This window comes from Lichenostomus cassidix, unplaced genomic scaffold (genome assembly GCF_008360975.1).
Source record: "Lichenostomus cassidix isolate B80296 unplaced genomic scaffold, HeHo_3.0 HiC_scaffold_851, whole genome shotgun sequence".
Lineage (NCBI taxonomy): Eukaryota > Metazoa > Chordata > Aves > Passeriformes > Meliphagidae > Lichenostomus > Lichenostomus cassidix.
Window position 1 is genome coordinate 422,389 of NW_028147636.1, and position 22,773 is coordinate 445,161.

Below are 22,773 nucleotides of genomic sequence, written 5' to 3' on the forward strand. Positions count from 1 at the left end.
CTGTGACCGTGAGGGACTGAGACCCCAAAATCCAGGACCCCAACATCCAGGACCCCAACATCCAGGACCCCAAAATCCGGGACCCCAACATCCGGGGACCCCAAAATCCGGGACCCCAAAATCTGGGGGCCCGGGATGTGAGACCCCAAAATCTGCGACCCGAGGGACTGCGACTTCCAAGAGCTGCGACCCTGAGAACTGGGACCCCAAAATCTGGGACCCCAAGGGTTGGGACCCCACGAGGGGATCACGGTCCCTGATCCGGGGGGATTCCCTGTCCCCAGTCCATGGTGGGTCCCAGTCACTGTTCCCGGTCGCTGTTCCTGTTCCCGGTCACTGGTCCCGGTCCGTGCTCCCGGTTCCTATTCCCGGTCCATGGAGGAGACCCTTTCCTGTTCCCCGTCCCTGTTCCCTGTCCCTGTTCCCAGTCTCCGCTGCCGTCACTCTTCCCAGGCAATGTTCCCAGTCCCTGTCCCCCGTCCCTGTTCCCTGTCCCTGTTCCCGGTCCCAGTTCCTGGTCCACGGAGCGGTCCCTGTCCCGACCCCCGTCCCTGTTCCCGGTCCCCGTTGCCGATAACGCCCACTGTTTCCGATCTCTGTCCCCGTCCCCGGTCTCTGTTTCTGTCCCCGGTCCCCGGTCCCGGTACTCGACCCCTGTCCCCGATCCCGGTCCCCCTACACGGTCCCTATTCCCGACTCTGCCTCCCGGTCCCGGTCCCCGTTTCCGATCTCGGTCCTTGTTGCCGACCCTAGTCCCTGCTCCCAGTTTTGGTCTCTGCTCTCTGTTCCCGATCCCGGTCCCTGTCCCCGATCCCAGTCCCTGTCCCTGATCCCGGTCCCTGTCCCCGATCCCGGTCCCTGTCCCCGGTCCCTGTCCCTGTCCCCGGTCCCTGTCCCTGATCCCGGTCCCTGTCCCCTGTCCCCGGTCCCTGTCCCTGTCCCCTGACCCCTATCCCCTGTCCCCTGTCCCCTGTCCCCGGTCCCTGTCCCTGATCCCGGTCCCTGTCCCTGATCCCGGTCCCTGTCCCCGATCCCGGTCCCTGTCCCCGATCCCGGTCCCTGTCCCCGATCCCGGTCCCTGTCCCTGATCCCGGTCCCTGGTCCCGACGCCAGTCCTCGTACCCGGTCCCTGTTCCCGACTCTGATTCCCGGTCCCCACTTCCGATCCTGGTCCCCGTTTCCGATCCCAGTCTCTGTTCCCAACCCCGGTCCCTGTTCCCTGTCCCCGATACCGGTCCTGTTTCCGATCGCCATCCCTGTCCCTGATCCCAGTCCTCGGTCCCGGTCCCCGTTCCCAATCCTGGTCCCTGTCCCCGTTTGGAGTTCCCGATCCCTGTCCCCGATCTCGATCCCGGTCCCTGTTCCCGATCCCTGCTTCCGACCGCCGTTCCCGGTCCCTGACCCCGGTTCCCGTTCCCGGTCCCTGACCCCGGTTCCCGTTCCCGGTCCCTGACCCCGGTTCCCGTTCCCGGTCCCTCACCCCTGTTCCCGTTCCCGGTCCCGGTCCCTGACCCCGGTTCCCGTTCCCGTTCCCGGTCCCTGACCCCGGTTCCCGTTCCCGGTCCCTCACCCCGGTTCCCGTTCCCGTTCCCGGTCCCTCACCCCGGTTCCCGTTCCCGATTGCCGTTCCCGATCCCAGTCCCTCACCCCGGTCCCGTTCCGGTTCCGGGTTTTCCAGGGGGCGGGGCCGGGCGGGGGCGTGTCCTCCCCGTGGGCGGGAAAGGGGCGTGTCGGCGCAGAGCGCCCCCTGGCGGCGGGCGGAGCGGGCCAAGATGGCGGCGGAGCCGGAGCCGGGCCCGGGCTCGGGGACAGACCCGGAGCTGGAGGAGCTGCTGGACAGTGAGGGGGGAGCGGGGGGCTGCGGGGTGTGGGGGAACCGGGGGGACTGAGGGGTTATTGGGGTCTGAGGGGAACCGGGGAGCGGCGGCTCTGGGGTGAGGGGGAACCGGGGGACTGAGTGGCCTGCGGGGTTATTGGGGTTGGGGGCACGGGGGCTGCAGGGGTGAGGCGAAACCGGGGTTGAGGGTTTGGGGTCTGGAGCTGGGAGGCTCTGGCGTGAGCGAAACCGGGGGGACTGAGGGGTTATTGGGGTCTGAGGGAGGACCGGGGGACTGAGGGGGCTTTGGGGTTATTGGGGTTCGGGGCACGGGGGTCTTCAGGGAGTACCGGGGGCACTCAGGGTCACTGGGTGCTTTGAGGGTTCGGGGGTCATTAGGGTGAGGGGGAACGGGGGAACCGGGGGCTTTGGGATGAGGGGGTTATTGGGGGTTTATTGGGGTCTGGGGGCTGCGCGTCACTGGGGCAATGGGAGTGGGGGTCATTGGGGTGAGGGCATGGGGGGGCTTTGGGGTGAGGGAAACCGGGGGGACTGAGGGGACTGAAGGGTTATTGGGGTCTGGGGGCTGCGAGTCACTGGGGTCATTGGGGTGAAGGGGAACGGGGAGCATGTGGGGGTTTTGGGGTGAGGGGGTCCAGGAGGGCCGGGGTCGTTGGGTGTTTTAGGGGTTCGGGGGTTATTAGGGGCGATGGGGTCTGGGGTCATTAGGGTGAGGGCATGGGGGGCTTTGGGGTGAAGGGGGTCGGGAAGGGCTGAGGGTTATTGGGGTGAGGAGGGCTTGGGGTTTTTTTATTATCTTATTAGGGTTGGGGGATTCCAGGGGGTCATTGGGTGCCATGGGGGTCTGAGGGGTGTGGAGGTTCTTGGGGTGCGGTGGGCGTTATTGGGGTACAGGGGGTTCCCGGGGTTATTGGGGTCCGAGGGGTCTGGGGGTCACTGGGGAGGGGCTGAGGCAGTTATTGGGGTGGGGGGTTTTGGGGTCTGGGGATTATTGGGGTGCAGGGGGGCCTGCAGGGTGTGAGGGCGGTGGGGCTTTTGGGGTGCAGTTCTCGGGGTGCAGTTACTGGGGTGCAATGGGATTTAGGTTATTGGGGTACGGTTTTGGGGTGCAATTAAGGGTGGGGGTTATTGGGGTGCAGCTCTTGGGGTACAGTGGGTTGGGGGTTATTGGGGTGTTCTTGGGCTGGTATTTTTTGGGGCTGGTGTTTTTTGGGGTGCAGTAGGACTGGGGATTACTGGGGTGCAGCTCGTGGGTGTGCAGTGCCCCTGAGGGGTTATTGGGTTGCAATAGGGCTGGGGATTAATGGGGTGTGGTGAGACTGGGGGGGAGTTTGGGGTGCAATAGGGCCAGGGGTTATTGGGGTGCAGTTCTTGGGGTGTGGTGGGATCGGAGATTAGGGGGTGCAGTGGGGTTTGGGGCTTATTGGGGTGCAGTTACTGGGGTGCCATTGGGATGGGGGTATTGGGGTTATGGGGTTATGGGGGTGCAGTTTTGGGGTGCAGTTATTGGGGTGCAATTAGGTGGTTATTGGGGTGCACTTTTGGGGTGCAATCAGTTGTTGGGGTTATTTGGGGCAGTTTGGGGGTACAGTTGTTGGGGTGCAGTTATTGGGGATTATTGGGTGCAGTTATTGGGGTTCAGTTAGGGGCTGGGGTTATTGGGGTGCAGTTTTGGGGTGCAATTAGGGCTGGTGGTGGTTATTGGGATGCTGTTATTTGGGTTCAGTTTGGGGTGGGAGTTATTGGGGTGCTGTTTTGGGGTGCAATTAGGGCTGGTGGTGGTTATTGGGTGCATTTATTTGGGTTCAGTTTGGGGTGCCGTTTTGGGGTGCAATTGGGGCTGGTAGTGGTTATTGGGGTGCAGTTATTTGGGTTCATTTTGGGGTGCAGTTTTGGGGTGCAATTAGGGCTGGTGGTGGTTATTGGGGTGCAGTTATTTGGGTTCATTTTGGGGTGCAGTTTTGGGGTGCAATTAGGGCTGGTGGTGGTTATTGGGGTGCAGTTATTGGTGTTCATTTTGGGGTGCAGTTTTGGGGTGCAGTTATGGCTGGTGGTGGTTATTGGGGTGCAGTTATTTGGGTTCATTTTGGGGTGCAGTTTTGGGGTGCAGTTATGGCTGGTGGTGGTTATTGGGGTGCAGTTATTAGGGCTCAGTTTGGGGTGCAGTTTTGGGGTGCAGTTATGGCTGGTGGTGGTTATTGGGATGCAGTTATTTGGGCTCAGTTTGGGGTGCAGTTTTGGGGTGCAATTGGGGCTGCTGGTGGTTATTGGGATGCAGTTATTAGGGCTCAGTTTGGGGTGCAGTTTTGGGGTGCAATTGGGGCTGCTGGTGGTTATTGGGATGCAGTTATTAGGGCTCAGTTTGGGGTGCAGTTTTGGGTTGCAGTTATCGCTGGTGGTGGTTATGGGGTGCAGTTATTTGGGTTCAGTTTGGGGTGCAGTTTTGGGTTGCAGTTATCGCTGGTGGTGGTTATGGGGTGCAGTTATTTGGGCTCAGTTTGGGGTGCAGTTTTGGGGTGCAGTTATTTGGGTTCAGTTTGGGGTGCAGTTTTGGGGCGCACTCAGTGGCCTTTATCGGGATTCAGCGCATTGGGATCCACATGCTGGCACCCTGTGCCTCACCCCCTAGCCCTCCCGGCCCAGTTTTGGGGTCCCCCTGACCCCATTCCCCCTCCAGGTGCCCTGGATGACTTCGACCGCAGCCGCCCCGCTCCCCCTGCCCCTGCCAGCTCCTCCTCGCCCCCCTCCCCATCCCCTTCCTCCGACTCCGCCAAGGTGGGACCCCAAAATCCCTTTTCCCCCCATTTTGGGGCCGCACGGCCCCGCTGACTCCCGTGCCCAGGGCTCGCTGTTCTCCTCGCAGGAGAGGTTTTTCCAGGAGCTCTTTGAGGGCGAGCTGGCGGCGCAGGCGGCGGCTGAGTTCCAGGAGGCCATGCAGGAGCTGGCCCGGCAGGAACCGCAGCTCGTCGAGCAGTTCCAGAAACTCTCCGAGGCTGCCGGCAAAGTCGGTGAGTGGGGCGGGAGAGTGGGGTGGGATATGGGGGATCCCAACCTGGAACAGTCCCTGGGAATGTCAGTGAGTGGGGCGGGAGAGTGGGGTGGGATATGGGGGATCTCAGCCTGGAACAGTCCCTGGGAATGTCAGTGAGTGGGGTGGGATATGGGGTGGGATGTGGGGATCTCAACCTGGAACAGCCTCTGGGAGTGTCAGTGAGTGGGGTGGGGATGTGGGGTGGGATATGGGGGATCTCAGCCTGGAACAGTCCCTGGGAGTGTCAGTGAGTGGGGTGGGATATGGGGTGGGATGTGGGGGATCTCAATCTGGAACAGCCTCTGGGAATGTCAGTGAGTGGGGTGGAGTGTGGGGTGGGATATGGAGGATCTCAGCCTGGAATAACCCCCGGGAAAGTCAGTGAGTGAGGTGGGAATGTGGATTGGGATATGGGGAATCCCAGCCTGGAACAGCCCCTGGGAGTGTTGGTGAGTGGGGTGGGAATTCGGGGTGGGAATGTAGGGGATCCCACCCTGGAATAGCCTCTGGGAATGTCAGTGTGTGGGGTGGGATGAGGTGGGATATGGGGTGGGATATGGGGGATCTCAGCCTGGCATAGTCCCTGATAATGTTGGTGAGTGGGGTGGGAGTGTGGGGTGGGATGGGGTGGGATATGGGGGATCCCACCTCAGAATAGTCTCTGGGAGTGCTGGTGGGTGGGGTGGGAATGTGGGGAACCCAGGGGATCCCACCCTGGAACAGCCCCTGGGAAAGTCGGTGAGTGGGGTGGGAATGTGGGGTGGAATGGGGTGGGAATGTAGGGGATCCCAACCTGGAACAGCCCGTGGGAATGTTGGTGAGTGGGGTGGGAGTGTGAGGAATCCAGGGGATCCCAACCTGGAACAGGCTCTGGGAAAGTCAGTGAGTGGGGTGGGAACGTGGGGTGGGATGGCATAGGATATGGGAGATCTCAACCTGGAATAGCCCGTGGGAAAGTTGGTGAGTGAGGTGGGAATGTGGGGTGGGATGGGATGGGGTGGGAATGTAGGGGATCCCAACCTGGAACAGCCTGTGGGAACGTTGGCGAGTGGGGTGGAGTGTGGGGTGGGATACGGGGTGGAATATGGGGATCTCAGCCTGGAATAGGCCCTGGGAATGTTGGTGAGTGGGGTGGGAATTTGGGGTGGGATGGGGTAGGATAGGGAGGATCCCAACCAGGACCAGCTCCCGGGAAGGTTGGTGAATGGGGTGGGAATGTGGGGTAGGAATATGGGGATCCCATCCCAGAACAGCCCCCAGGAAAGTTGCTGAGTGTGGTGGGAGTGTGGGGTGGGATGAGGGGATCTGGGGGGATCTGAGCCCAGAATAGCCCCTGGGAATGTCAGTGAGTGGGGTGGGATGGGATGGGATGGGATGGGATGGGGTGGGAGTGTGGGGAATCCAGGGAATCCATGGGGATCCCAACCTGGAATAGCCTCTGGGAAAGCTGGTGAGTGGGGTGGGAATGTGGGATGGAGTGGGAATGTAGGGGATGCCACCCCAGAACAGCCCCAGGGAATGTTGGTGAGTGGGGTGGGAATCTGGGGTGGGATGGGGTGGGATATGGGGGATCCCAACCTGGACCAGCTCCTGGGAAAGTTGGTGAATGGGGTGGGAATGTGGGGTGGGAATGTGGGGTGGGATGGGGTGGGAATGTGGGGATCCCACCCCAGAATAGCCCCTGGGAATGTGGAGGATCCAGGCGATCCCACTCTGGAACAGTCCCTGGGAAGGTTGGTGAGTGGGGTGGGAGTGTGGGGGATCCAGGGGATCCCAGGGGATTCCCACCCCATTCCCTTCCTTCAGGCTCCCAGGATCCCCATTTGGGATCAGCATCTCCAAGACAAGACCCACCTGGGCTCCCTGGTGTCACCCCATTCCCAATCCCATTTGCAATCATCCCCCCCATTTGGGATCGGGTTCCCCCAGCCAACACCCCAGCAGGACACCCCACAATTCCCATTATCCCCCACAATTCCCATTATCCCCTATAATTCCCAACCCCACAGGCAGCGACTCAGCCTCGCAGCAGGAATTCACCTCCTGCCTCAAGGAGACCCTGAGCGGGCTGGCCAAGAACGCCAACGACCTCCAGGTATTGCCACCCCTTCCCGGGATCCCGGGGGGCTCTGCCGGCATTCCGGGGGTCCCGAGGGGCTCACGGGGTCCCGGGGGGCTCACGGGGTCCCGGGGGTCCCACAGAACTCCCCGGGCTCGGAGGAGGAGCTGGCCAAGGCGCTGGAGGGGCTGGGGCTGGAGGAGGGCAGCGGGGACGGCGTCCTGCCGGTCATGCGCAGCATCATGGAGTCCCTGCTGTCCAAGGACGTGCTGTACCCCTCCCTCAAGGAGATCACCGAGAAGGTGGGACCCCAAAAACCGGGAAGGGACCCCAAAACACGGGAGGGGACCCAAAAAATGTGGAGGGATCCCCAAAATCATGGGTGGGTTCCTGAAATTCTGGGGGAGGCCCTTGGGGTTATGGGAAACTCGGACAGTCCCTGCTGTCCAAGGATGAGCTCTACCCCTCCCTCAAGTAGATCACCGAGAAGGTGGGACCCCAAAAACCGGGAGGGTTACCCCAAAATCCCAGGGAGGTCCCTGAAAGAGGGGGAGGAAAAAAAAACCCCTAAAATCTCTAAAAACCAGGGGGGTTCATAGGGGCACCATGGAGTCTCTGCTGTGCAAGGATGAGCTCTGCCCCTCCCTCAGGGAGATCACCAAGAAGGTGGGGATTGGGGGACCCCAAAAAACTGGGAGGGGACCCCAAAAAACCGGGAGGGGACCCCAAAATCCTGGGAAGGTTCCCTGGGGTGCGGGAAGTATGGAGGGGTTATGGGAAATCAATCAGTCCCTGCTGTCCAAGGATGAGCTCTGCCCCTCCCTCAAGGAGATCACTGAGAAGGTGGGGACTGGGGGACCCCAAAAAACCGGGAGGGGACCCCAAAAACCTGGGAGGGTCCCTGAAAAGGGGGGAGGCTCCCTAAAAACCAGGGGAGTTCATGGGGGCACCATGGAGTCCCTGCTGTGCAAGGATGAGCTCTGCCCCTCAAGGAGATCACTGAGAAGGGGGGACCCCAAAAAAAGGGAGGGGACCCCAAAAACTGGGAGGGCACCAAAAAAAATGTGGAGGGATCCCCAAAATCATGGGTGGGTTACTGAAATTCTGGGGGAGTCCCTTGGGCTATGGGAACCTTGGGAAACTTGGACAGTCCCTGCTGTCCAAGTACGTGCTCTACCCCTCCCTCAAGGAGATCACTGAGAAGGTAAGACCCCAAAAAACTGGGAGGGGACCCAAAAAAATGGGGAAAGGTCCCCTAAATCGTGGGGGTTGTCCCTCGGGTTATGGGAAACTTGGGAAACTCAGAGAGTCCCTGCTGTTCAAGGATGAGCTTTGCCCCTCCCTCAAGAAGATCACCGAGAAGGGGAACCCCAAAAAACCAGGAGGGGACCCCAAAAAATGGGACAGGGTCCCTCCTGTCCCATCCCTGTCACCCCTAGGTTCCCACTGTCCCTTGAGGGAGCTCTGGGACATTTCCCCCTTTTCTCCGGGGTGTCCCCACAATCCCGATGCTCCATCGGGAATCCCATGGGGGAATCCCACAGTGACCCCACTGTCCCTTCAATGTCCCCACAATGTCCCCACACTGTCCCCAGTACCCCGAGTGGCTGCAGCAGCACGGCGGCTCGCTGTCCCCGGAGCAGCGGGATCGGTTTGGGTGCAGCAGGCGCTGATGGGGCTGGGATTTGGGGTTCCCATGATGACCCCACACTGTCCCCACACCGTCCCCACATTGGCTGTGGCAGCACGGTGGCTCCCTGTCCCCAGAACAGCAGGGATTTGGGGTTCCCATAGGGGTTCCCATAGGGGATCTGACAGTGTCCCCACGCTGTCCCCAGTACCCCGAGTGGCTGTGGCAGCATGGCGGCTCGCTGTCCCCAGAACAGCAGGGATTTGGGGTTCCCATAGAGGATCTGACAGTGACCCCACACTGTCCCCTTGCTGTCCCCAGTACCCCGAGTGGCTGCGGCAGCACAGTGGGTCCCTGTCCCCGGAGCAGCAGGGATTTGGGGTTCCCACACTGTCCCCACACTGTCCCCAGTACCCCAAGTGGCTTTGGCAGCACGGTGGCTCGCTGTCCCCGGAGCAGCGGGATCGGTTCTGGGCACAGCAGGGGCTAATGGGGTTGGGATTTGGGGTTTCTATGATGTCCCCATAATGTCCCCAGTACCCCGAGTGGCTGTGGCAGCACGGCGGCTCGCTGTCCCCAGAACAGCAGGGATTTGGGGTTCCCATAGGGAATCTGACAGTGACCCCACACTGTCCCCTCACTGTCCCCAGTACCCCGAGTGGCTGCGGCAGCACGGCGGCTCGCTGTCCCCGGAGCAGCGGGATCGGTTCCGCGCCCAGCAGGCGCTGATGCTGCGGATCTGCTCGGAGCTGGAGCGGGAGCAGCCCGAGGAGCCCGAGGGACAGCGCCGCGAGCGCTTCGAGACCCTGCTGGACCTCATGCAGCAGGTATGGGGCGGACGGGGCGACCCCAAAAGCCCCCGAGCCCGCCTGACCCCGCTCCTTGTCCCCTGTGTCCCCTCCCTGTCCCCTCCGTGTCCCCTCTGTGTCCCCTCTGTCCCCTCGCAGCTGCAGGACCTGGGCCACCCTCCCAAGGAGCTGGCAGGGGACACGGTGAGTGTTTGGGGACACACCCTAAATATTGGGGTGATCCCAGGGATTTGAGGTGACCCCAAAGATTGGGGATAACTCTACAGAATTGGGGTGACCCCATAGATTTGGGGTGACCCCAGAGAATTGAGCTAACTCTATAGGATTGGGGTGATCCCGTAGATTTGGGGTGGCCCTCTTAGGGGTGACCCCAAAGGATTTGGGGTGATCCCATGGAATTGGGGTAACTCCATAGGATTGGGGTGACCCCATGGGTTTGGGGTGACCCCAAAGATTTGGGGTAATCCTGTAGATTTGGGGTGACCCTCTGGGTTTGGGGTGACTCTGTATAACTGGGGGGATTGCGTGGATTTGGGGTGGTCCCATGGATTTGGGGTGACCCCCAAAATCTGGGGTGATCCCAAAAGATTTGGGGTGACCCTATAGAACTGGGGTGACACCAAAGATTTGGGGTAATCTTGTAGATTTGGGGTGACCCTATAGGATTGGGGTGATCCCACAGATTTGGGGTGACCCTATAAAATTGGGGGGACTGCATGGATTTGGGGTGACCCCATAGAATTGTGGTGACCCCATAGAATACAATTGGGATGATCCTATAGAATTGGGATGACCCTATAGAATTGGGGTGACCCCACAGCTTTGGGGTGAACCTATAGAATTGGGGGGACTGCATGGATTTGGGGTGACCCCACAGAATACAATTGGGATGACCCCACGAAATTGGGGTAATGTAGATTTGGGGTGATCCCACAGAGTTAGGGGTGACCCTATAGGAGCAGGGTGACCCCACAGATCTGGGGTGACCCTATAGAATTGGGGTGACCCCATAGAACTGGGGGGACTGTATGGATTTGGGGTGACCCCAAAGATTTGGGGTAATCCTGTAGATTTGGGGTGACCCTATAGGGTTGTGATGACCCTATAGAACTGGGGTGACCCCACAGCTTTGGGGTGACCCTCCTGCCCCCCGCAGCCCCCCGGATTCAACCTGGAGCTGCCCGGGGGGGTGAGTGGGGAGCAGTGCCGCCTCATGTAGGTCCTTTGGGATCTGAGCCCGACTCGTGCGACCCTAAATAACCCCAGAGAGGCTGAGCAGGATGAAGAGGAGCCGTGGGGGGTTGGGACATCCCCTCCCCCAGTTTGTGGGGTTTTTGGGGTGAGGGGCGCAGGGACACCCCGTTTGGGGAGGTGTCCCCCCCTCGCCCCCGGTGTCCCCAATAAAGAGTTGGTGACGGGAGTGCTGTGCCTGGGATGGGGACAGGGATGGGGTGACCCTATAGGACACGGAGACAAAGAGACCCTACAGGGATGGGGTGACCCTATAGGGACAGGGTGACCCTACAGTGACACTGGGGTGACCCTATAATGACATGGGGACAAAGAGATCCTGCAGGGACAGGGGGGCCCTATAATGACATTGAGGGGCACTGGGGACCCTACAGAAACAGGGGAGACCCTATAGGGATGGGGTGACCCTATAATGACATGGGGACAAAGGGACCCTACAGGGACATTAGGGTGACCCTACAGGGATGGAGTGACCCTACAGGGACATTGGGGGGACAGGGACCCTACAGGGACATTGGGGTGACCCTACAGGGATATGGTGACCCTGCAGGGACGTTGGGGTGACCCTATAATGACATGGGGACAAAGAGCCCTTCAGGGATGGAGTGACCCTATAATGACATAGGAACAAAGAGATCCTACATGGACAGGGGTGACCCTATAATGACATTGAGGGGCACTGGGGACCCTACAGAAACAGGGGAGACCCTACAGGGATGGAGTGACCCTACAGGGACATTGGAGGGGACAGGGACCCTACAGTGACACTGGGGTGACCCTACAGTGACACTGGGGTGACCCTACAGTGACACTGGGGTGACCCTATAATGACATGGGGACAAAGAGATCCTGCAGGGACAGGGGGGACCCAATAGTGACACTGGGGGGGGACAGGGGGACCCTACAGGGATGGAGTGACCCTATAGGGATGAGGTGACCCTGTAATGACACTGGGAGACCCTACAGGGACATTGGGGGGGGCAGAGTGACCCTAAACAGGGGGTGACCCTACACTGATATGGGGGGACAGGGTGACCCTACAGAGACAGGGGTGACCCTACAGTGACAATCGGGGGGATAGGGGACCCTAAAGAGACAGGGGGGACAGGGTGACCCTACAGTGACATTGGGGTGAACAGAGTGACCCTAAACAGGGGTGACCCTACAATAACATGGGGGACAGAAAGTGACCCTACAGTGACAATGGGGGGACAAGGAGACCCTACAGAAACATGGCGTGACCCTAGAATGACCCTGGGAGTGGGGGGACAGAGTGACCCTACACAGGGGGTGACCCTACAATAACATGGGGGGACAACAGTGACCCTACAGTAACACTGGGGACACAGAGCGACCCTACAATGACACTGTGGGGGACATAGAATGGCCCTAAACAGGAGTGACCCTATAACAACACTGGGGGACACAGAGCGACCCTACAATAACACTGTGGGGGATATAAAATGACACTGTGGGGGACAACAGTGACCCTAACCAGGGGTGACCCTACAGTAACATTGGGGGAAAACAGTGACCCTACACACAGTGACCATACACACAGTGACCCTACAATAACACAGGGGCACACACAGTGACCCTACAATAACACTGTGGAGGACATAAAATGACCCTAAATAGCAGTGACCCTACAATAACACATCGGGACCCAAAGCGACCCTACAATAACACTGTGGGGGACATAAAGTGACCCTACACACAGTGACCCTACAATAACACTGTAGGGGACATAAAATGACCCAAACCAGCAGTGACCCTTTAATAACACGGATGAACCCAAAGCGACCCTACAATAACACGGGGGGGGGACATAAAGTGACCCTAAACAGGGGTGACCCTACAATAACACAGGGGACATAGAGCAACCCCAGAATAATACTGTGAGGGACAGAGAGTGACCCTAAACAGGAGTGACCCTACGGTAACACAAGGACACAGAGTGACCCTACAATAACACTGTGGGGCACATAAAGTGACCCTAAAGAGCAGTGACCCTACAATAACACAGGGACAAAAAGCGACCCTACAATAACATTAGGGAACACAGAGTGACCCTAAACAGGGGTGACCCTACAATAACAGTGGGGACACAGAGTGACCCTACAATGACACTGTGGGGCACAGAAAGTGACCCTAAACACGAGTGACCCTACAATAACATTGGGGCACATAAAATGACCCAAACCAGCAGTGACCCTACAATAACACGGATGAACCCAAACCGACCCTACAATAACACTGGGTGACACAGAGTGACCCTAAATAGGAGCGACCCTACAATAACATTAGGGATCACAGAGTGACCCTAAACAGGAGTGACCCTACAATAACACAGGGACACAGGGTGACCCTACACAGGGGTAACCCTACAAAAACACAGGGGCACATAAAATGACCCAAACCAGCAGTGACCCTTTGCTAACACGGATGAACCCAAAGCGACCCTACAATAACATTGGGGGGGACACAGAGTGACCCTAAACACGAGTGACCCTACAATAACACAGGGGGACAACAGTGACCCTACAATAACATTGGGGCACATAAAATGACCCAAACCAGCAGCGACCCTACAATAACACGGATGAACCCGAAGCGACCCTACAATAACACCGGGGGGGGAGGGGCACCGTTCCCATGGCAACGCCGCTCCGCCGGGGGGCGCTCCCGCTCCCGCCGCCGTCAAGCGCCTCCCGCGGTGCCGCAAAAGCGCCGCGCTGTGCCGTGCGGCGCGGCGGCGGGGGCGGCGCGTTAAGATGGCGGCGGCGGGGCCCGGTCCCGGGGCGGGCAATGCAGCGGCCGGGGGAGGCCGCGGCGGGCAGCGCTGAGCCCCGCCGCACCGCCCGGCACCGCCCGGGACCCGCCGGCACACTCCGGGACGCTCGGGTCGGTGCGCGGCCTGCGCTGTTCCCCCCGCTCCGCTCCGGCCGCGGCTCGGGCCTTGGCCAGCCCCGGGGCGGGGCGGGATGGGAACCGGGGGGAGTTTGGGGGGAGTTTGGGGGATCGGAGCTTTTGGGGGGCGCTAGGGGGGTTGGGCTGTGACCCTTTTGGGGTGTCCCCATCGTCCCCTGAGCATTTGGGGTGTCCCGGTCGTCCCTGGGGGTCCTGAGGCTGTGGGGGGATTTTGGGGGTCCCTGGGGGTCCCTGAGCCTTGAGGGGATCCCTGAGCCTTTGGAGGGTTTTTGGGGGTCTCTGGTTGTCCCTGGGGGTCGCTGAGCCTTTGGGGGATCCCTTAGCGGTGTCCTTGAGCTTTTTGGGGAGCCCCGATCATCCCTGGGGGACTCCTGAGGTTTTGGGGTGTCCCGATCATCCCCTGAAGTTTTAAGGTTTTTTGGGGTTCCCTGGTGGTTCCTGGGGGATCCCTGAGCCTTTTGGGGTCCCTAGGAGGGTTGAGCCCTGAGCGTTTTGGGGAACCCGATCATCCCCTGAGCCTTTGGGGAGTTTTTGGGGATCCCTGGTGATTCCTGGGGATCCCTGAGCCTTTGGGGGATCCCTTAGGGTGTCCCTGAGCTTTTTGGGGTGCATTTGATGTCCCCCGGGTGTCCCTGAGCCTCTGGGAGGTCCTGAAAGGATCCCCTCAATTTTTGGGGTGTCCTGGGGGCATCCCTGAGTTTTTAGGGATTTTGGGGCTCCTTGATGATCCTTTTTGGGGTCCTCGGGCCTTTTGGGGTCCCTTTAGGGGATCCTTGATCCTTTAGGGTTTCTGGGGTCTCCCTGATGATCCTTTTGGGGTTTCCTGACTATTTATTCCTGAGGGGAATCCCTGAGTTTTTTGGGATCTCTGAATTTTTGGGGTGATCCCCGAGCCTTTGGAAGGGTTTGAGAGGATCCTTGAGGTTTTTTTGGGGTCCCCCTGAATCTGGGGGATCTGTGAGGTGTCCCAGAGTTTTTTTGGGGGGCTTCAGGGAGTCCATGAGATTTTGTGGGGTTTTTTTGGGGTGTCCCTGAGTCTTTTTGGGGCTCTGAGGTTCTTCCTGTTCCCCTAAATGCAAAGATCTTCATCCTCAGCCCTTCCAGGACAGTTCTGGGGGACTTGGAGTGACCCCAAAAATCGGGAATTCCCAGGAATTTAGGGGAATCCCCAGGAATTGGGTGTCCCCAAAAAAATTGGGAATTCCCAGGGATCAGGGATCCCCAAAAATTGGGAATTCCCAGGGATCAGGAGTTCCCAAAAAACCAGGAATATCCAGGAATCCAGGAGGAACCCCCAGAAATCAGGGAGATCCCCAAAAATTTGGGATTCCCAGGGATTGAGGGAACCTGATCCCCAAAATCTGGAGGGATCAGGGAATTCCTCAGGGATTGGGATTTGGGATTTGGGATTTCCCAAAATTCTGGGATCTCCAGAGGCTGAGGGGATTTTCCAGGGATTGGGGGATCCCCAAAAATCAGGGATTTTTCCAGGAATTAGGGGATTCCCAGGGATTGGGAAATTCCCAAAAATTTGGGATGGTTTTTCAGGGATTGGGGGATTTTCCAGGAATCATGGGAATCCCCAAAAACCGGGAATCCCCAAAAATCGGGAATCCCCAAAAACCAGGAATCCCCAAAAATCGGGAATCCCCAAAAACCAGGAATCCCCAAAAATTGGGAATCCCCGGGAATTGGGGGATTCCCCAGGGATTGGGAAATTCCCAAAAATCTGGGATGGTTCTCCAGGGGTCAGGAGGTTTTTTTGGGATCAGGGGATTTTCCAGGGAATCCCAAAATTTGGGCTCCTGGGCTTTAACCCTTTGCTCTCCCCAGCTCCAGCCCTGCTGTCCCTGGCAGCTGGCAGAGGTGAGTGCTGTGGGATTTCTGTGGGATTTCTGTGATTTCTGTGGGATTTCTGTGATTTCTGTGGGATTTCTGTGGGATTTTGGGGGATTTTTGGGATTTCTGTGGGAATTATGGGATTTCTGTGGGATTTATGGGATTTCTGTGGGATTTCTGGGATTTCTGTGGCTCCAGGAAATCTGGGAATGCTGCTGGAATTCTGGGAATGCTCCCAAAGCTCCCAGGGCTCATTAACCTGTTAATTAGTGCTTGCCCAGGCTGGGAATGGGGTCAGGGTGTTCCCAAAATTTGGGAAATCCCATAGGGAAGGGAAGGTTTGATCCCTGGGGAATTACCTGAGATGCTCCCGGATGGGAATTCCAGAATTCCATGGGATTCTGAGTGGGAAATTGCTTAATTAGCAGTAATTAGCAGCACTAATTGGGAGCTTTGGGGCATAGCAGGCTGCAGGGATGGGTTGGGGTTGATTATCCCACATCCCAAAAAACCTGGGAATGTCTGGATGGGATTTTTGGGGAAGTTTGGGGTGGAAGTGGCTGAGGGGGAGGAGGGGTTTGAATCCCAAAATGGATCCTAAAGGATTTGGGGCTGTGATCCTAAGGGATTTGGGGCTGTGATCCTAGGGGATTTGGGGCTGTGATCCCACAGGATTTGGGGCTGTGATCCTAAGGGATTTGGGGCTGTGATCCTAGGGGATTTGGGGCTGTGATCCCACAGGATTTGGGGCTGTGATCCTAAGGGATTTGGGGCTGTGATCCTAGGGGATTTGGGGCTGTGATCCCACAGGATTTGGGGCTGTGATCCTAAAGGGTTTGGGGCTGTGATCCCAAAGGATTTGGGGCTGTGATCCCAAAGGATTTGGGGCTGTGATCCTAAAGGATTTGGGGCTGTGATCCTAAGGGGATTTGGGGCTGTGATCCTAAAGGATTTGGAGCTGTGATCCCAAGGGATTTGGGGCTGTGATCCCACAGGATTTGGGGCTGTGATCCCAAAGGATTTGGGGCTGTGATCCTAAGGGGATTTGGGGCTGTGATCCTAAGGGATTTGGGGGTTTGATCCTAAGGGGATTTGGGGCTGTGATCCTAAAGGATTTGGGGCTGTGATCCCAAGGGATTTGGGGCTGTGATCCCAAGGGATTTGGGGCTGTGATCCCAAGGGATTTGGGGCTGTGATCCCAAGGGATTTGGGGCTGTGATCCCAAGGGATTTGGGGGTGTGATCCTAAGGGATTTGGGGCTGTGATCCTAAAGGGTTTGGGGCTGTGATCCTATGGGATTTGGGGCTGTGATCCTATGGGATTTGGGGCTGTGATCCTAAGGGATTTGGGGCTGTGATCCCAAGGGATTTGGGGCTGTGATCCTATGGGATTTGGGGCTGTGATCCTATGGGATTTGGGGCTGTGATCCTATGGGATTTGGGGCTGTGATCCTAAGGGATTTGGGGCTTCCATTCCAAGGGATTTGGGGGTTTGGTCGTGGAGGGATTTGGGGTTTCATTCTGAGGGATTTGGGGGCTCCATTCCCAGGGATTTGGGGATTTTATCCCTGAGCATCCCAAAGGATTTGGGGCCTCCATTCCAAGGGATTTGGGAGCTTTGTCCCACAGGATTTGGGGGTTTGATCCCTGAAAAATTTGGGGTTTTATTCCAGAGGATTTGGGGCTCCATCCTAGGGGAATTATGGGTTCCATTCCAAGGGATTTGGGGGTTTGAGCCCTGAGGAATTGGGAGTTCTGTTCCAAGGGATTTGGGGGTTCCATCCCGGAGGAATTTGGGGTTCCATCCCTGGAGATTTGGGGCTCAATTCTGGAGGAATTTCAGGGCGCCATCCCTGGGGATTTGGGAACTTTATCCCAGAGAATTTGGGGTTCTATCCCTGAGGATTTGGGGTCTCCATTCCAAGGAATTTGGGGTTCCATTCCCAGACACTTTGGGGTTCCATCCAGGAGGATTTGGGGTCTCCATTCCCACAGAACCCAGGCTCTCCATCCCAGAATCCCAGAATGTTGGATTTGGGGATTTTCGGGAACACCAGGAGGGGCTGCAATGATCCCATAAGGAATTTGGGCTCAGTGGGGTGGAGAGGATCATCCCTTGGGAATCCCTGTGGGATTGCTGCCCAGTCTGTCCCAGTTAGTCCCAGTCAGTCCCAGTTTGTTCCAGTTTATCCCAGTCTGTCCCAGTTTCTCCCAGTTTCTCCCAGTCTATCCCAGTTTATCCCAGTTTATCCCAGTCAGTCCCATTCAGTCCCAGTCTATTTCAGTCTATCCCAGTTTCTCCCAGTCTGTCCCAGTCCATCCCAGTTTCTCCCAGTCTATCCCAGTTTCTCCCAATCTATCCCAGTTTATCCCAGTCAGTCCCAGTTTCTCCCAGTCTCTCCCAGTCTCTCCCAGTCTGGGGTCAGTGTCAGGCAGATCCCTGCAGCTCCCAGTTCCAGAGGCTCTGGAATTCCCCGGATATTTTTGGGAGCTGCACTGTCAGCCGGCAGTGCTGAGCTTATCCAGATGTGCTGCGGAATTCCTGGATTTTGGGTTTATTCCCCGGAATTCCCGCCGGGTTTTCCACCCTCTGGAGCACTGGGAATGAATTCCTCCCCTCTGGAATCTCCTCACCTCGGGATGGAAGCGAAAAATTCCTTGGGATGGATGGAAAAGGCTGGATTTGGAGGGGGAAAGTGATCCCTGTGCTCACCCTCGGCGTTCCATGGAATTCTGGTGGTTTTCCATGGAATTCCTGTGTTTTTCCATGGAATTCTGGTGTTTTTTTCCATGGAATTCCGGTGGTTTTCCATGGAATTCCGGTGGTTTTCTGTGAAATTCTGGTGGTTTTTCCATGGAATTGTGGTGGTTTTTCCGTGGAATTCCAGTGTTTTTCCATGGAATTCCAGTGTTTTTCCATGGAATTTCGGTGTTTTTTCCATGGAATTCTGCTGTAATTCCAGCTCTCCTGGGAATTCCAAGGAGCTCCTGGCTCTGCTCCTGCGAATTCCCATGGATTTTGGGGATTCCCAGCCTTGATTGTGGGGAAAACCGAGCATCCAGTGCTCCCCTGGAGAAATTCCAGAGGAAATGTTTTGGGGAATGTGGTAAAAAATGCATTTTGGGGGTTCCCAAATCCCTCGGGATCAGCTTTTCCTGGGATTCTGAGCAGGGCTGGGTGTCCCAAAGTACCCCCAGGTGGTTTTTCCTTAGAAAATTGTGGTTTTTCCGTGGAAAATTGGGTTTTTGGGAATGTCCATGGTGCCCTGGGGCTCCTTGGCAGGTGGAAAAACGGGATTTTTGAGTGGGAATGTCTAAAAATGAATCCCTGGGGGTTCCAGGTCCCTCAGGATCAGCTTTTCCTGGGATTCTGAGCAGGGCTGGGTGTCCTGCAGCATTCCCAGGTGGTTTTTTCCTTGGAAAATTGTGGTTTTTCCTTGGAAAATTGGATTTTTGGGAGCGTCCGTGGTGCCCTGGGGCTCCTTGGCAGGTGGCAAAACGGGAATTTTGCGCGGGAATATCTAAAAATGTTTTTTTCCCTGGAAAATGGGGATTTTGGGAACAGCCAAGCCAGAGCTGCTCATCCCAGAGCTTCCCAGGTGGTTTTTCCATGGAAAATGGGGATTTTGGGAATGTCTGGGGTGCCCTGGGGGGGTTGGGGACACAGGGACATCCCGGGGTGGCTGTGGCAGGGCCACTCCTGCCCCAGTGTCCCCAGCCTGCGGTGTCCCCAACCTTCGGTGTCCCCAACCTTTGGTGTCCCCAACCTTTGGTGTCCCCAACCTGCGGTGTCCCCAACCTTCGGTGTCCCCAACCTTTGGTGTCCCCAACCTTTGGTGTCCCCAACCTTTGGTGTCCCCAACCTGCGGTGTCCCCAAGCCTCTCTGTCCCCGCAGGAATCCCAGGGAAGTGGCGATGTCAGACAGAGGTGGCAGCATGGACGGCAGGACAGACATCGTCAACGGTGAGGGGACAGCTGGGGACGGGGAGGCAGCAATGGTGACAGGATGACTGTGAAGGTGGCAGTGAAGGTGCCAGGAGCAGTGGTGACAGGGTGACAGTGTGGGTGGCAGTGAAGGTGACAAGGTGACAGTGAAGGTGCCATAGTGGCGTTGTGGGTGGCAGTGATGGTGACAGTGATGATGACAAGGTGGCAGTGACAGTGGCAGTGAATGTGTCATGGTGGCACTGGTGGTGACAGTGCTGGTGACAGGGTGGCTGTGAAGGTGGTACTGAAGGTGCCAGGGTGACAGTGTGGGTGGCAGTGAAGGTGACAAGATGGCAGTGATGGTGCCAGGATGGCAGCAGTGGTACCAAGGTGGCAGTGATGGTGGCAGGGTGACACTGAGTGGCACAGGGTGGCAGTGGGGGTGTGATGGTGACAGCGAGGGTGGCAGTGTGGGTGGCAGCGATGGTGACAAGGTGACAGTGATGATGCCAGGGTGTGACAATGGTGGCAGAGACGGTGCCAGGGTGGCAGCAGGGGTGACAAGGTGCCAGCTCAGGTCCCAGCCGTGGTGCCACCGCGCTGTCCCCATGGTGGCAGTGCCAGCAGTGCGGTGTCCCCTGTCCCCAGCTGGCTGTCACGCTGTCCCCATGGAGGTGGCAGTGTCACCACCTGTGGTGACAATGGTGACAGTGCAATGTTCTCCTGTCCCCATGCAGCCTGTCCAGCTGTCACCATGGTGACACTGGTGACACTGTCCCTGTCCCCAGGCAGCCTGTTGAGCAGTGTGACGCTGGTGACAATACAATGTCCCCTGACCCCAGGCAGTCCCGAGGAGATGTCCCCATAGTGACACTGTCCCTGTCCCCATGTCCCAATGTCCCCTGTCCCCAGGCAGTGACACTGTGATGTCCCCGTGTCCCCAAGCAGCTTGTCAAGCAGTGCAGTGTCCCTGCTATCCCCATGGTGACAATGCCCCCTTGTCCCTGTGGCATTGGTGACACTGGTGACAGTGCTGACACTGTGATGTCCCTGTCCCCATGGCTGTAGTAGCATTGGTGACACTGTGATGTCCCCATGGCTATGGTGACACTGTCCCATGTCCCCATGTCCCCAGGCAGCCTGTCAAGCAGTGCAGTGTCCCTGCTATCCCTGTGGTGACAATGCCCCCATGTCCCTGTCCCCATAGCTATGGTGGCACTGGTGACACTGTGATGTCCCCATAGCTGTGGTGGCACTGGTGACACTGTGATGTCCCCATGTCCCCAGGCAGCCTGTCGAGCAGCCCCGAGGAGATGTCGGCCGAGGAGGGCCGTGAGACATCCTCGGGGATCGAGGTGGAGGCGTCCGACCTGAGCCTCAGCCTGACCGGGGAGGACGCCGGGGCGGCGCGGGGCAGAGCCAGCGACAGCGACAGCTCCGGGGACAAGGACAGCGACAGCATGGACGACACCGGCCACTACTCCATCCCCGAGGAGCCGCGGCAGGACGAGGACGACGAGGACGAGGAGGACGAGGAGGAGGAGCCGCGGGCCAGGCGCAGAGCTCCGCGCAAACGGCCGCCCCACGAGCGCGACTCGTCGGACGAGGAGCAGGCGCTGGAGGACTGGGTGGCCTCGGAGACGTGGGCTCTGCCGCGGCCGCGCTGGAGGGCGATCCCCGCGCTGCGCCAGAGGGAGCTGGGCTGCTGCTCCCGCTTCGTGTCGCAGGCCTGCGGGGCGCGGCTCTTCGTGCAGAAGTTCCGGCTGCAGCACGGCCTGGAGGGACACACGGGCTGCGTCAACACGCTGCACTTCAACCAGCGCGGCACCCGCCTGGCCAGCGGCAGCGACGACCTCAAGGTGCTGGTGTGGGACTGGCTGCGGCGCCGGCCCGTGCTGCAGTTTGACAGCGGGCACAAGAGCAACGTCTTCCAGGTGGGGAAAAGGGGAGGGAGTGGGGAATTTTGGGGGAGTGGGGCTGGGAGAGGGTGGGGTTGGGATTGCCAAAGGTGTGAGGAGAAATGGTGAGTTGGGGATGGAGGAGGAGGAGGTGGATCATAGGAAAATCTCAGCTGGACTAAGGAATAATAGGGAAAAGTGTCAGTGGAACAGGAAGGGATGTGGGAACTGACTGGGGGGAATTGATCCCCAAATTGAGCCCCAAATCCCACAGATGTGATGTGAAATTCATGGGATTTTATGTTTGGGATGGGATGGAGGAGGTGGAAGATCCCAGGAAAATTTCAGCTGGATTAGGGAATGCTTGCGAAATGTGTCAGGGATACAGGAAGGAATGTGGGAACTGACTGGGGGGAATTGATCCCCAAACTGATCCCCAGATCCCACAGATGTGATGTGGAATTCACAGGGCTCTGAGTTGGGGATGGAGGAGGGGGTGGAAGATCCCAGGAAAATTTCAGCTGGACCAGAGAATACTTGGGAAAGGTTTCAGTGGAACAGGAAGGGATGTGGGAAGCAACTGGGGGGAATTGATCCCCAAACTGATGCCCAAATCCCACAGATGTGGTGTGAAATTCACGGGGTTGTGAGTTGGGGATGGAGGAGGAGGTGGAAGATCCCAGGAACAGCTCAGCTGGACCAGGGGATGCTTAGGAAAGATGTCAGTGGAACAGGAAGGGATGTGGGAATGCAAGAACTGACCCCAAAATCCCACAGATGTGCCCTGAAATCCTTTATATTGAGGGTTCCTGTTTGGGGTGGGAGAGAATCCCAGGAAGATCTCACAGGACCAGGGAATGGTTGGGAAAGATGTTGGTGAGGCAGGAAGAGGACTGGGAGGAGCTTGGTGGATCCCACAGATGTGCCCTAAAATCTGTTTGGGGTGGGAGAGGATCCCAGGAACAGCTCAGGAGGGGATGTAGGAACAGTTTGGGATTTGACCCCCAAATCCCACAGATGTGCCCCGAAATTCCACCATCCTGAGGATCCCAGGAGAACTAGGGAAGGGGAATGTTTGGGAAAGGTGTGACTGGAGTGAAGGGAAATGGGAGCATCCTGGGTGGGAAATGACCCCAAATCCCACAGATTGGCCCTAAAATCCCTCAGGTGTGCCCTAAAATCCATCATTCCAAGGATCTCTTATTAGGAGAAGATCCTGGGAAAACCTCATCTGGAAAAGGGATGTTTGGGAATGGTTCCAGTGGGGCAGGAAGGGATGTGGGAATGGTTCAGCTGGATCTGCTCCTCAAATCCCACAGATCTGCCCTAAAATCCCAATCCTGAGGGGTGAGGATGGGGATGGAGCTGGGGAGAATCCCAGGAGGGAAAAGGGATGTTTGGGAATGGTTCAGCTGGACCTGAAATACCCAAATCCCAGAGGAATTCCCAGGCTGTGGAGATTTGGAATTTGGCTGGAATTCCCCATCCTGTGGAGATCCAGCTGGGATGGGGTTGGGATTGAGATGTTCCCAGGGAGTTGGGATGATTCCTGGGACATCTG

General features: G+C 57.8%; 2 protein-coding genes across 3 annotated transcripts in view; both read left to right on the forward strand.

Annotated features, from left to right (window-relative positions):
* Window positions 1-1,731: 1,731 nt before the first annotated feature.
* On the forward strand, window positions 1,732-10,786 carry LOC146421045 (peroxisomal biogenesis factor 19-like). Its single transcript, XM_085047792.1, has 8 exons — window positions 1,732-1,839; window positions 4,515-4,612; window positions 4,680-4,845; window positions 6,878-6,963; window positions 7,071-7,229; window positions 9,208-9,384; window positions 9,505-9,549; window positions 10,523-10,786. The coding sequence occupies exons 1-8, from the start codon at window positions 1,773-1,775 to the stop codon at window positions 10,583-10,585; spliced, it is 861 nt and encodes a 286-aa protein (XP_084903918.1). The 5' UTR covers window positions 1,732-1,772; the 3' UTR covers window positions 10,586-10,786.
* A 2,591-nt stretch (window positions 10,787-13,377) lies between these two features.
* The window catches only part of LOC146421046 (DDB1- and CUL4-associated factor 8-like), a 32,268-nt gene continuing 22,872 nt past the window's right edge, over window positions 13,378-22,773 (forward strand). Inside the window, exons 1-4 of one of the 2 annotated variants that reach the window (XM_085047724.1) lie at window positions 13,378-13,521; window positions 15,382-15,414; window positions 19,283-19,350; window positions 20,602-21,248. In XM_085047724.1, the coding sequence (XP_084903850.1) occupies window positions 19,302-19,350; window positions 20,602-21,248 (696 nt within the window). In that variant the 5' untranslated portion in view covers window positions 13,378-13,521; window positions 15,382-15,414; window positions 19,283-19,301. Of the gene's footprint in view, window positions 13,522-15,196; window positions 15,415-19,282; window positions 19,351-20,601; window positions 21,249-22,773 lie in introns of those variants that run through there. The other variant, XM_085047725.1, reaches the window with a different exon arrangement.

Coding starts and splice junctions, on each gene's coding strand:
- LOC146421045 (XM_085047792.1), top strand. CDS start 1,773: ATGGCGGCGGAGCCGGAGCCGGGCCCGGGCTCGGGGACAGACCCGGAG. Junction 1,840..4,514: donor GCTGGAGGAGCTGCTGGACA/GTGAGGGGGGAG, acceptor TTCCCCCTCCAG/GTGCCCTGGATGACTTCGAC. Junction 9,550..10,522: donor AGGAGCTGGCAGGGGACACG/GTGAGTGTTTGG, acceptor TGCCCCCCGCAG/CCCCCCGGATTCAACCTGGA.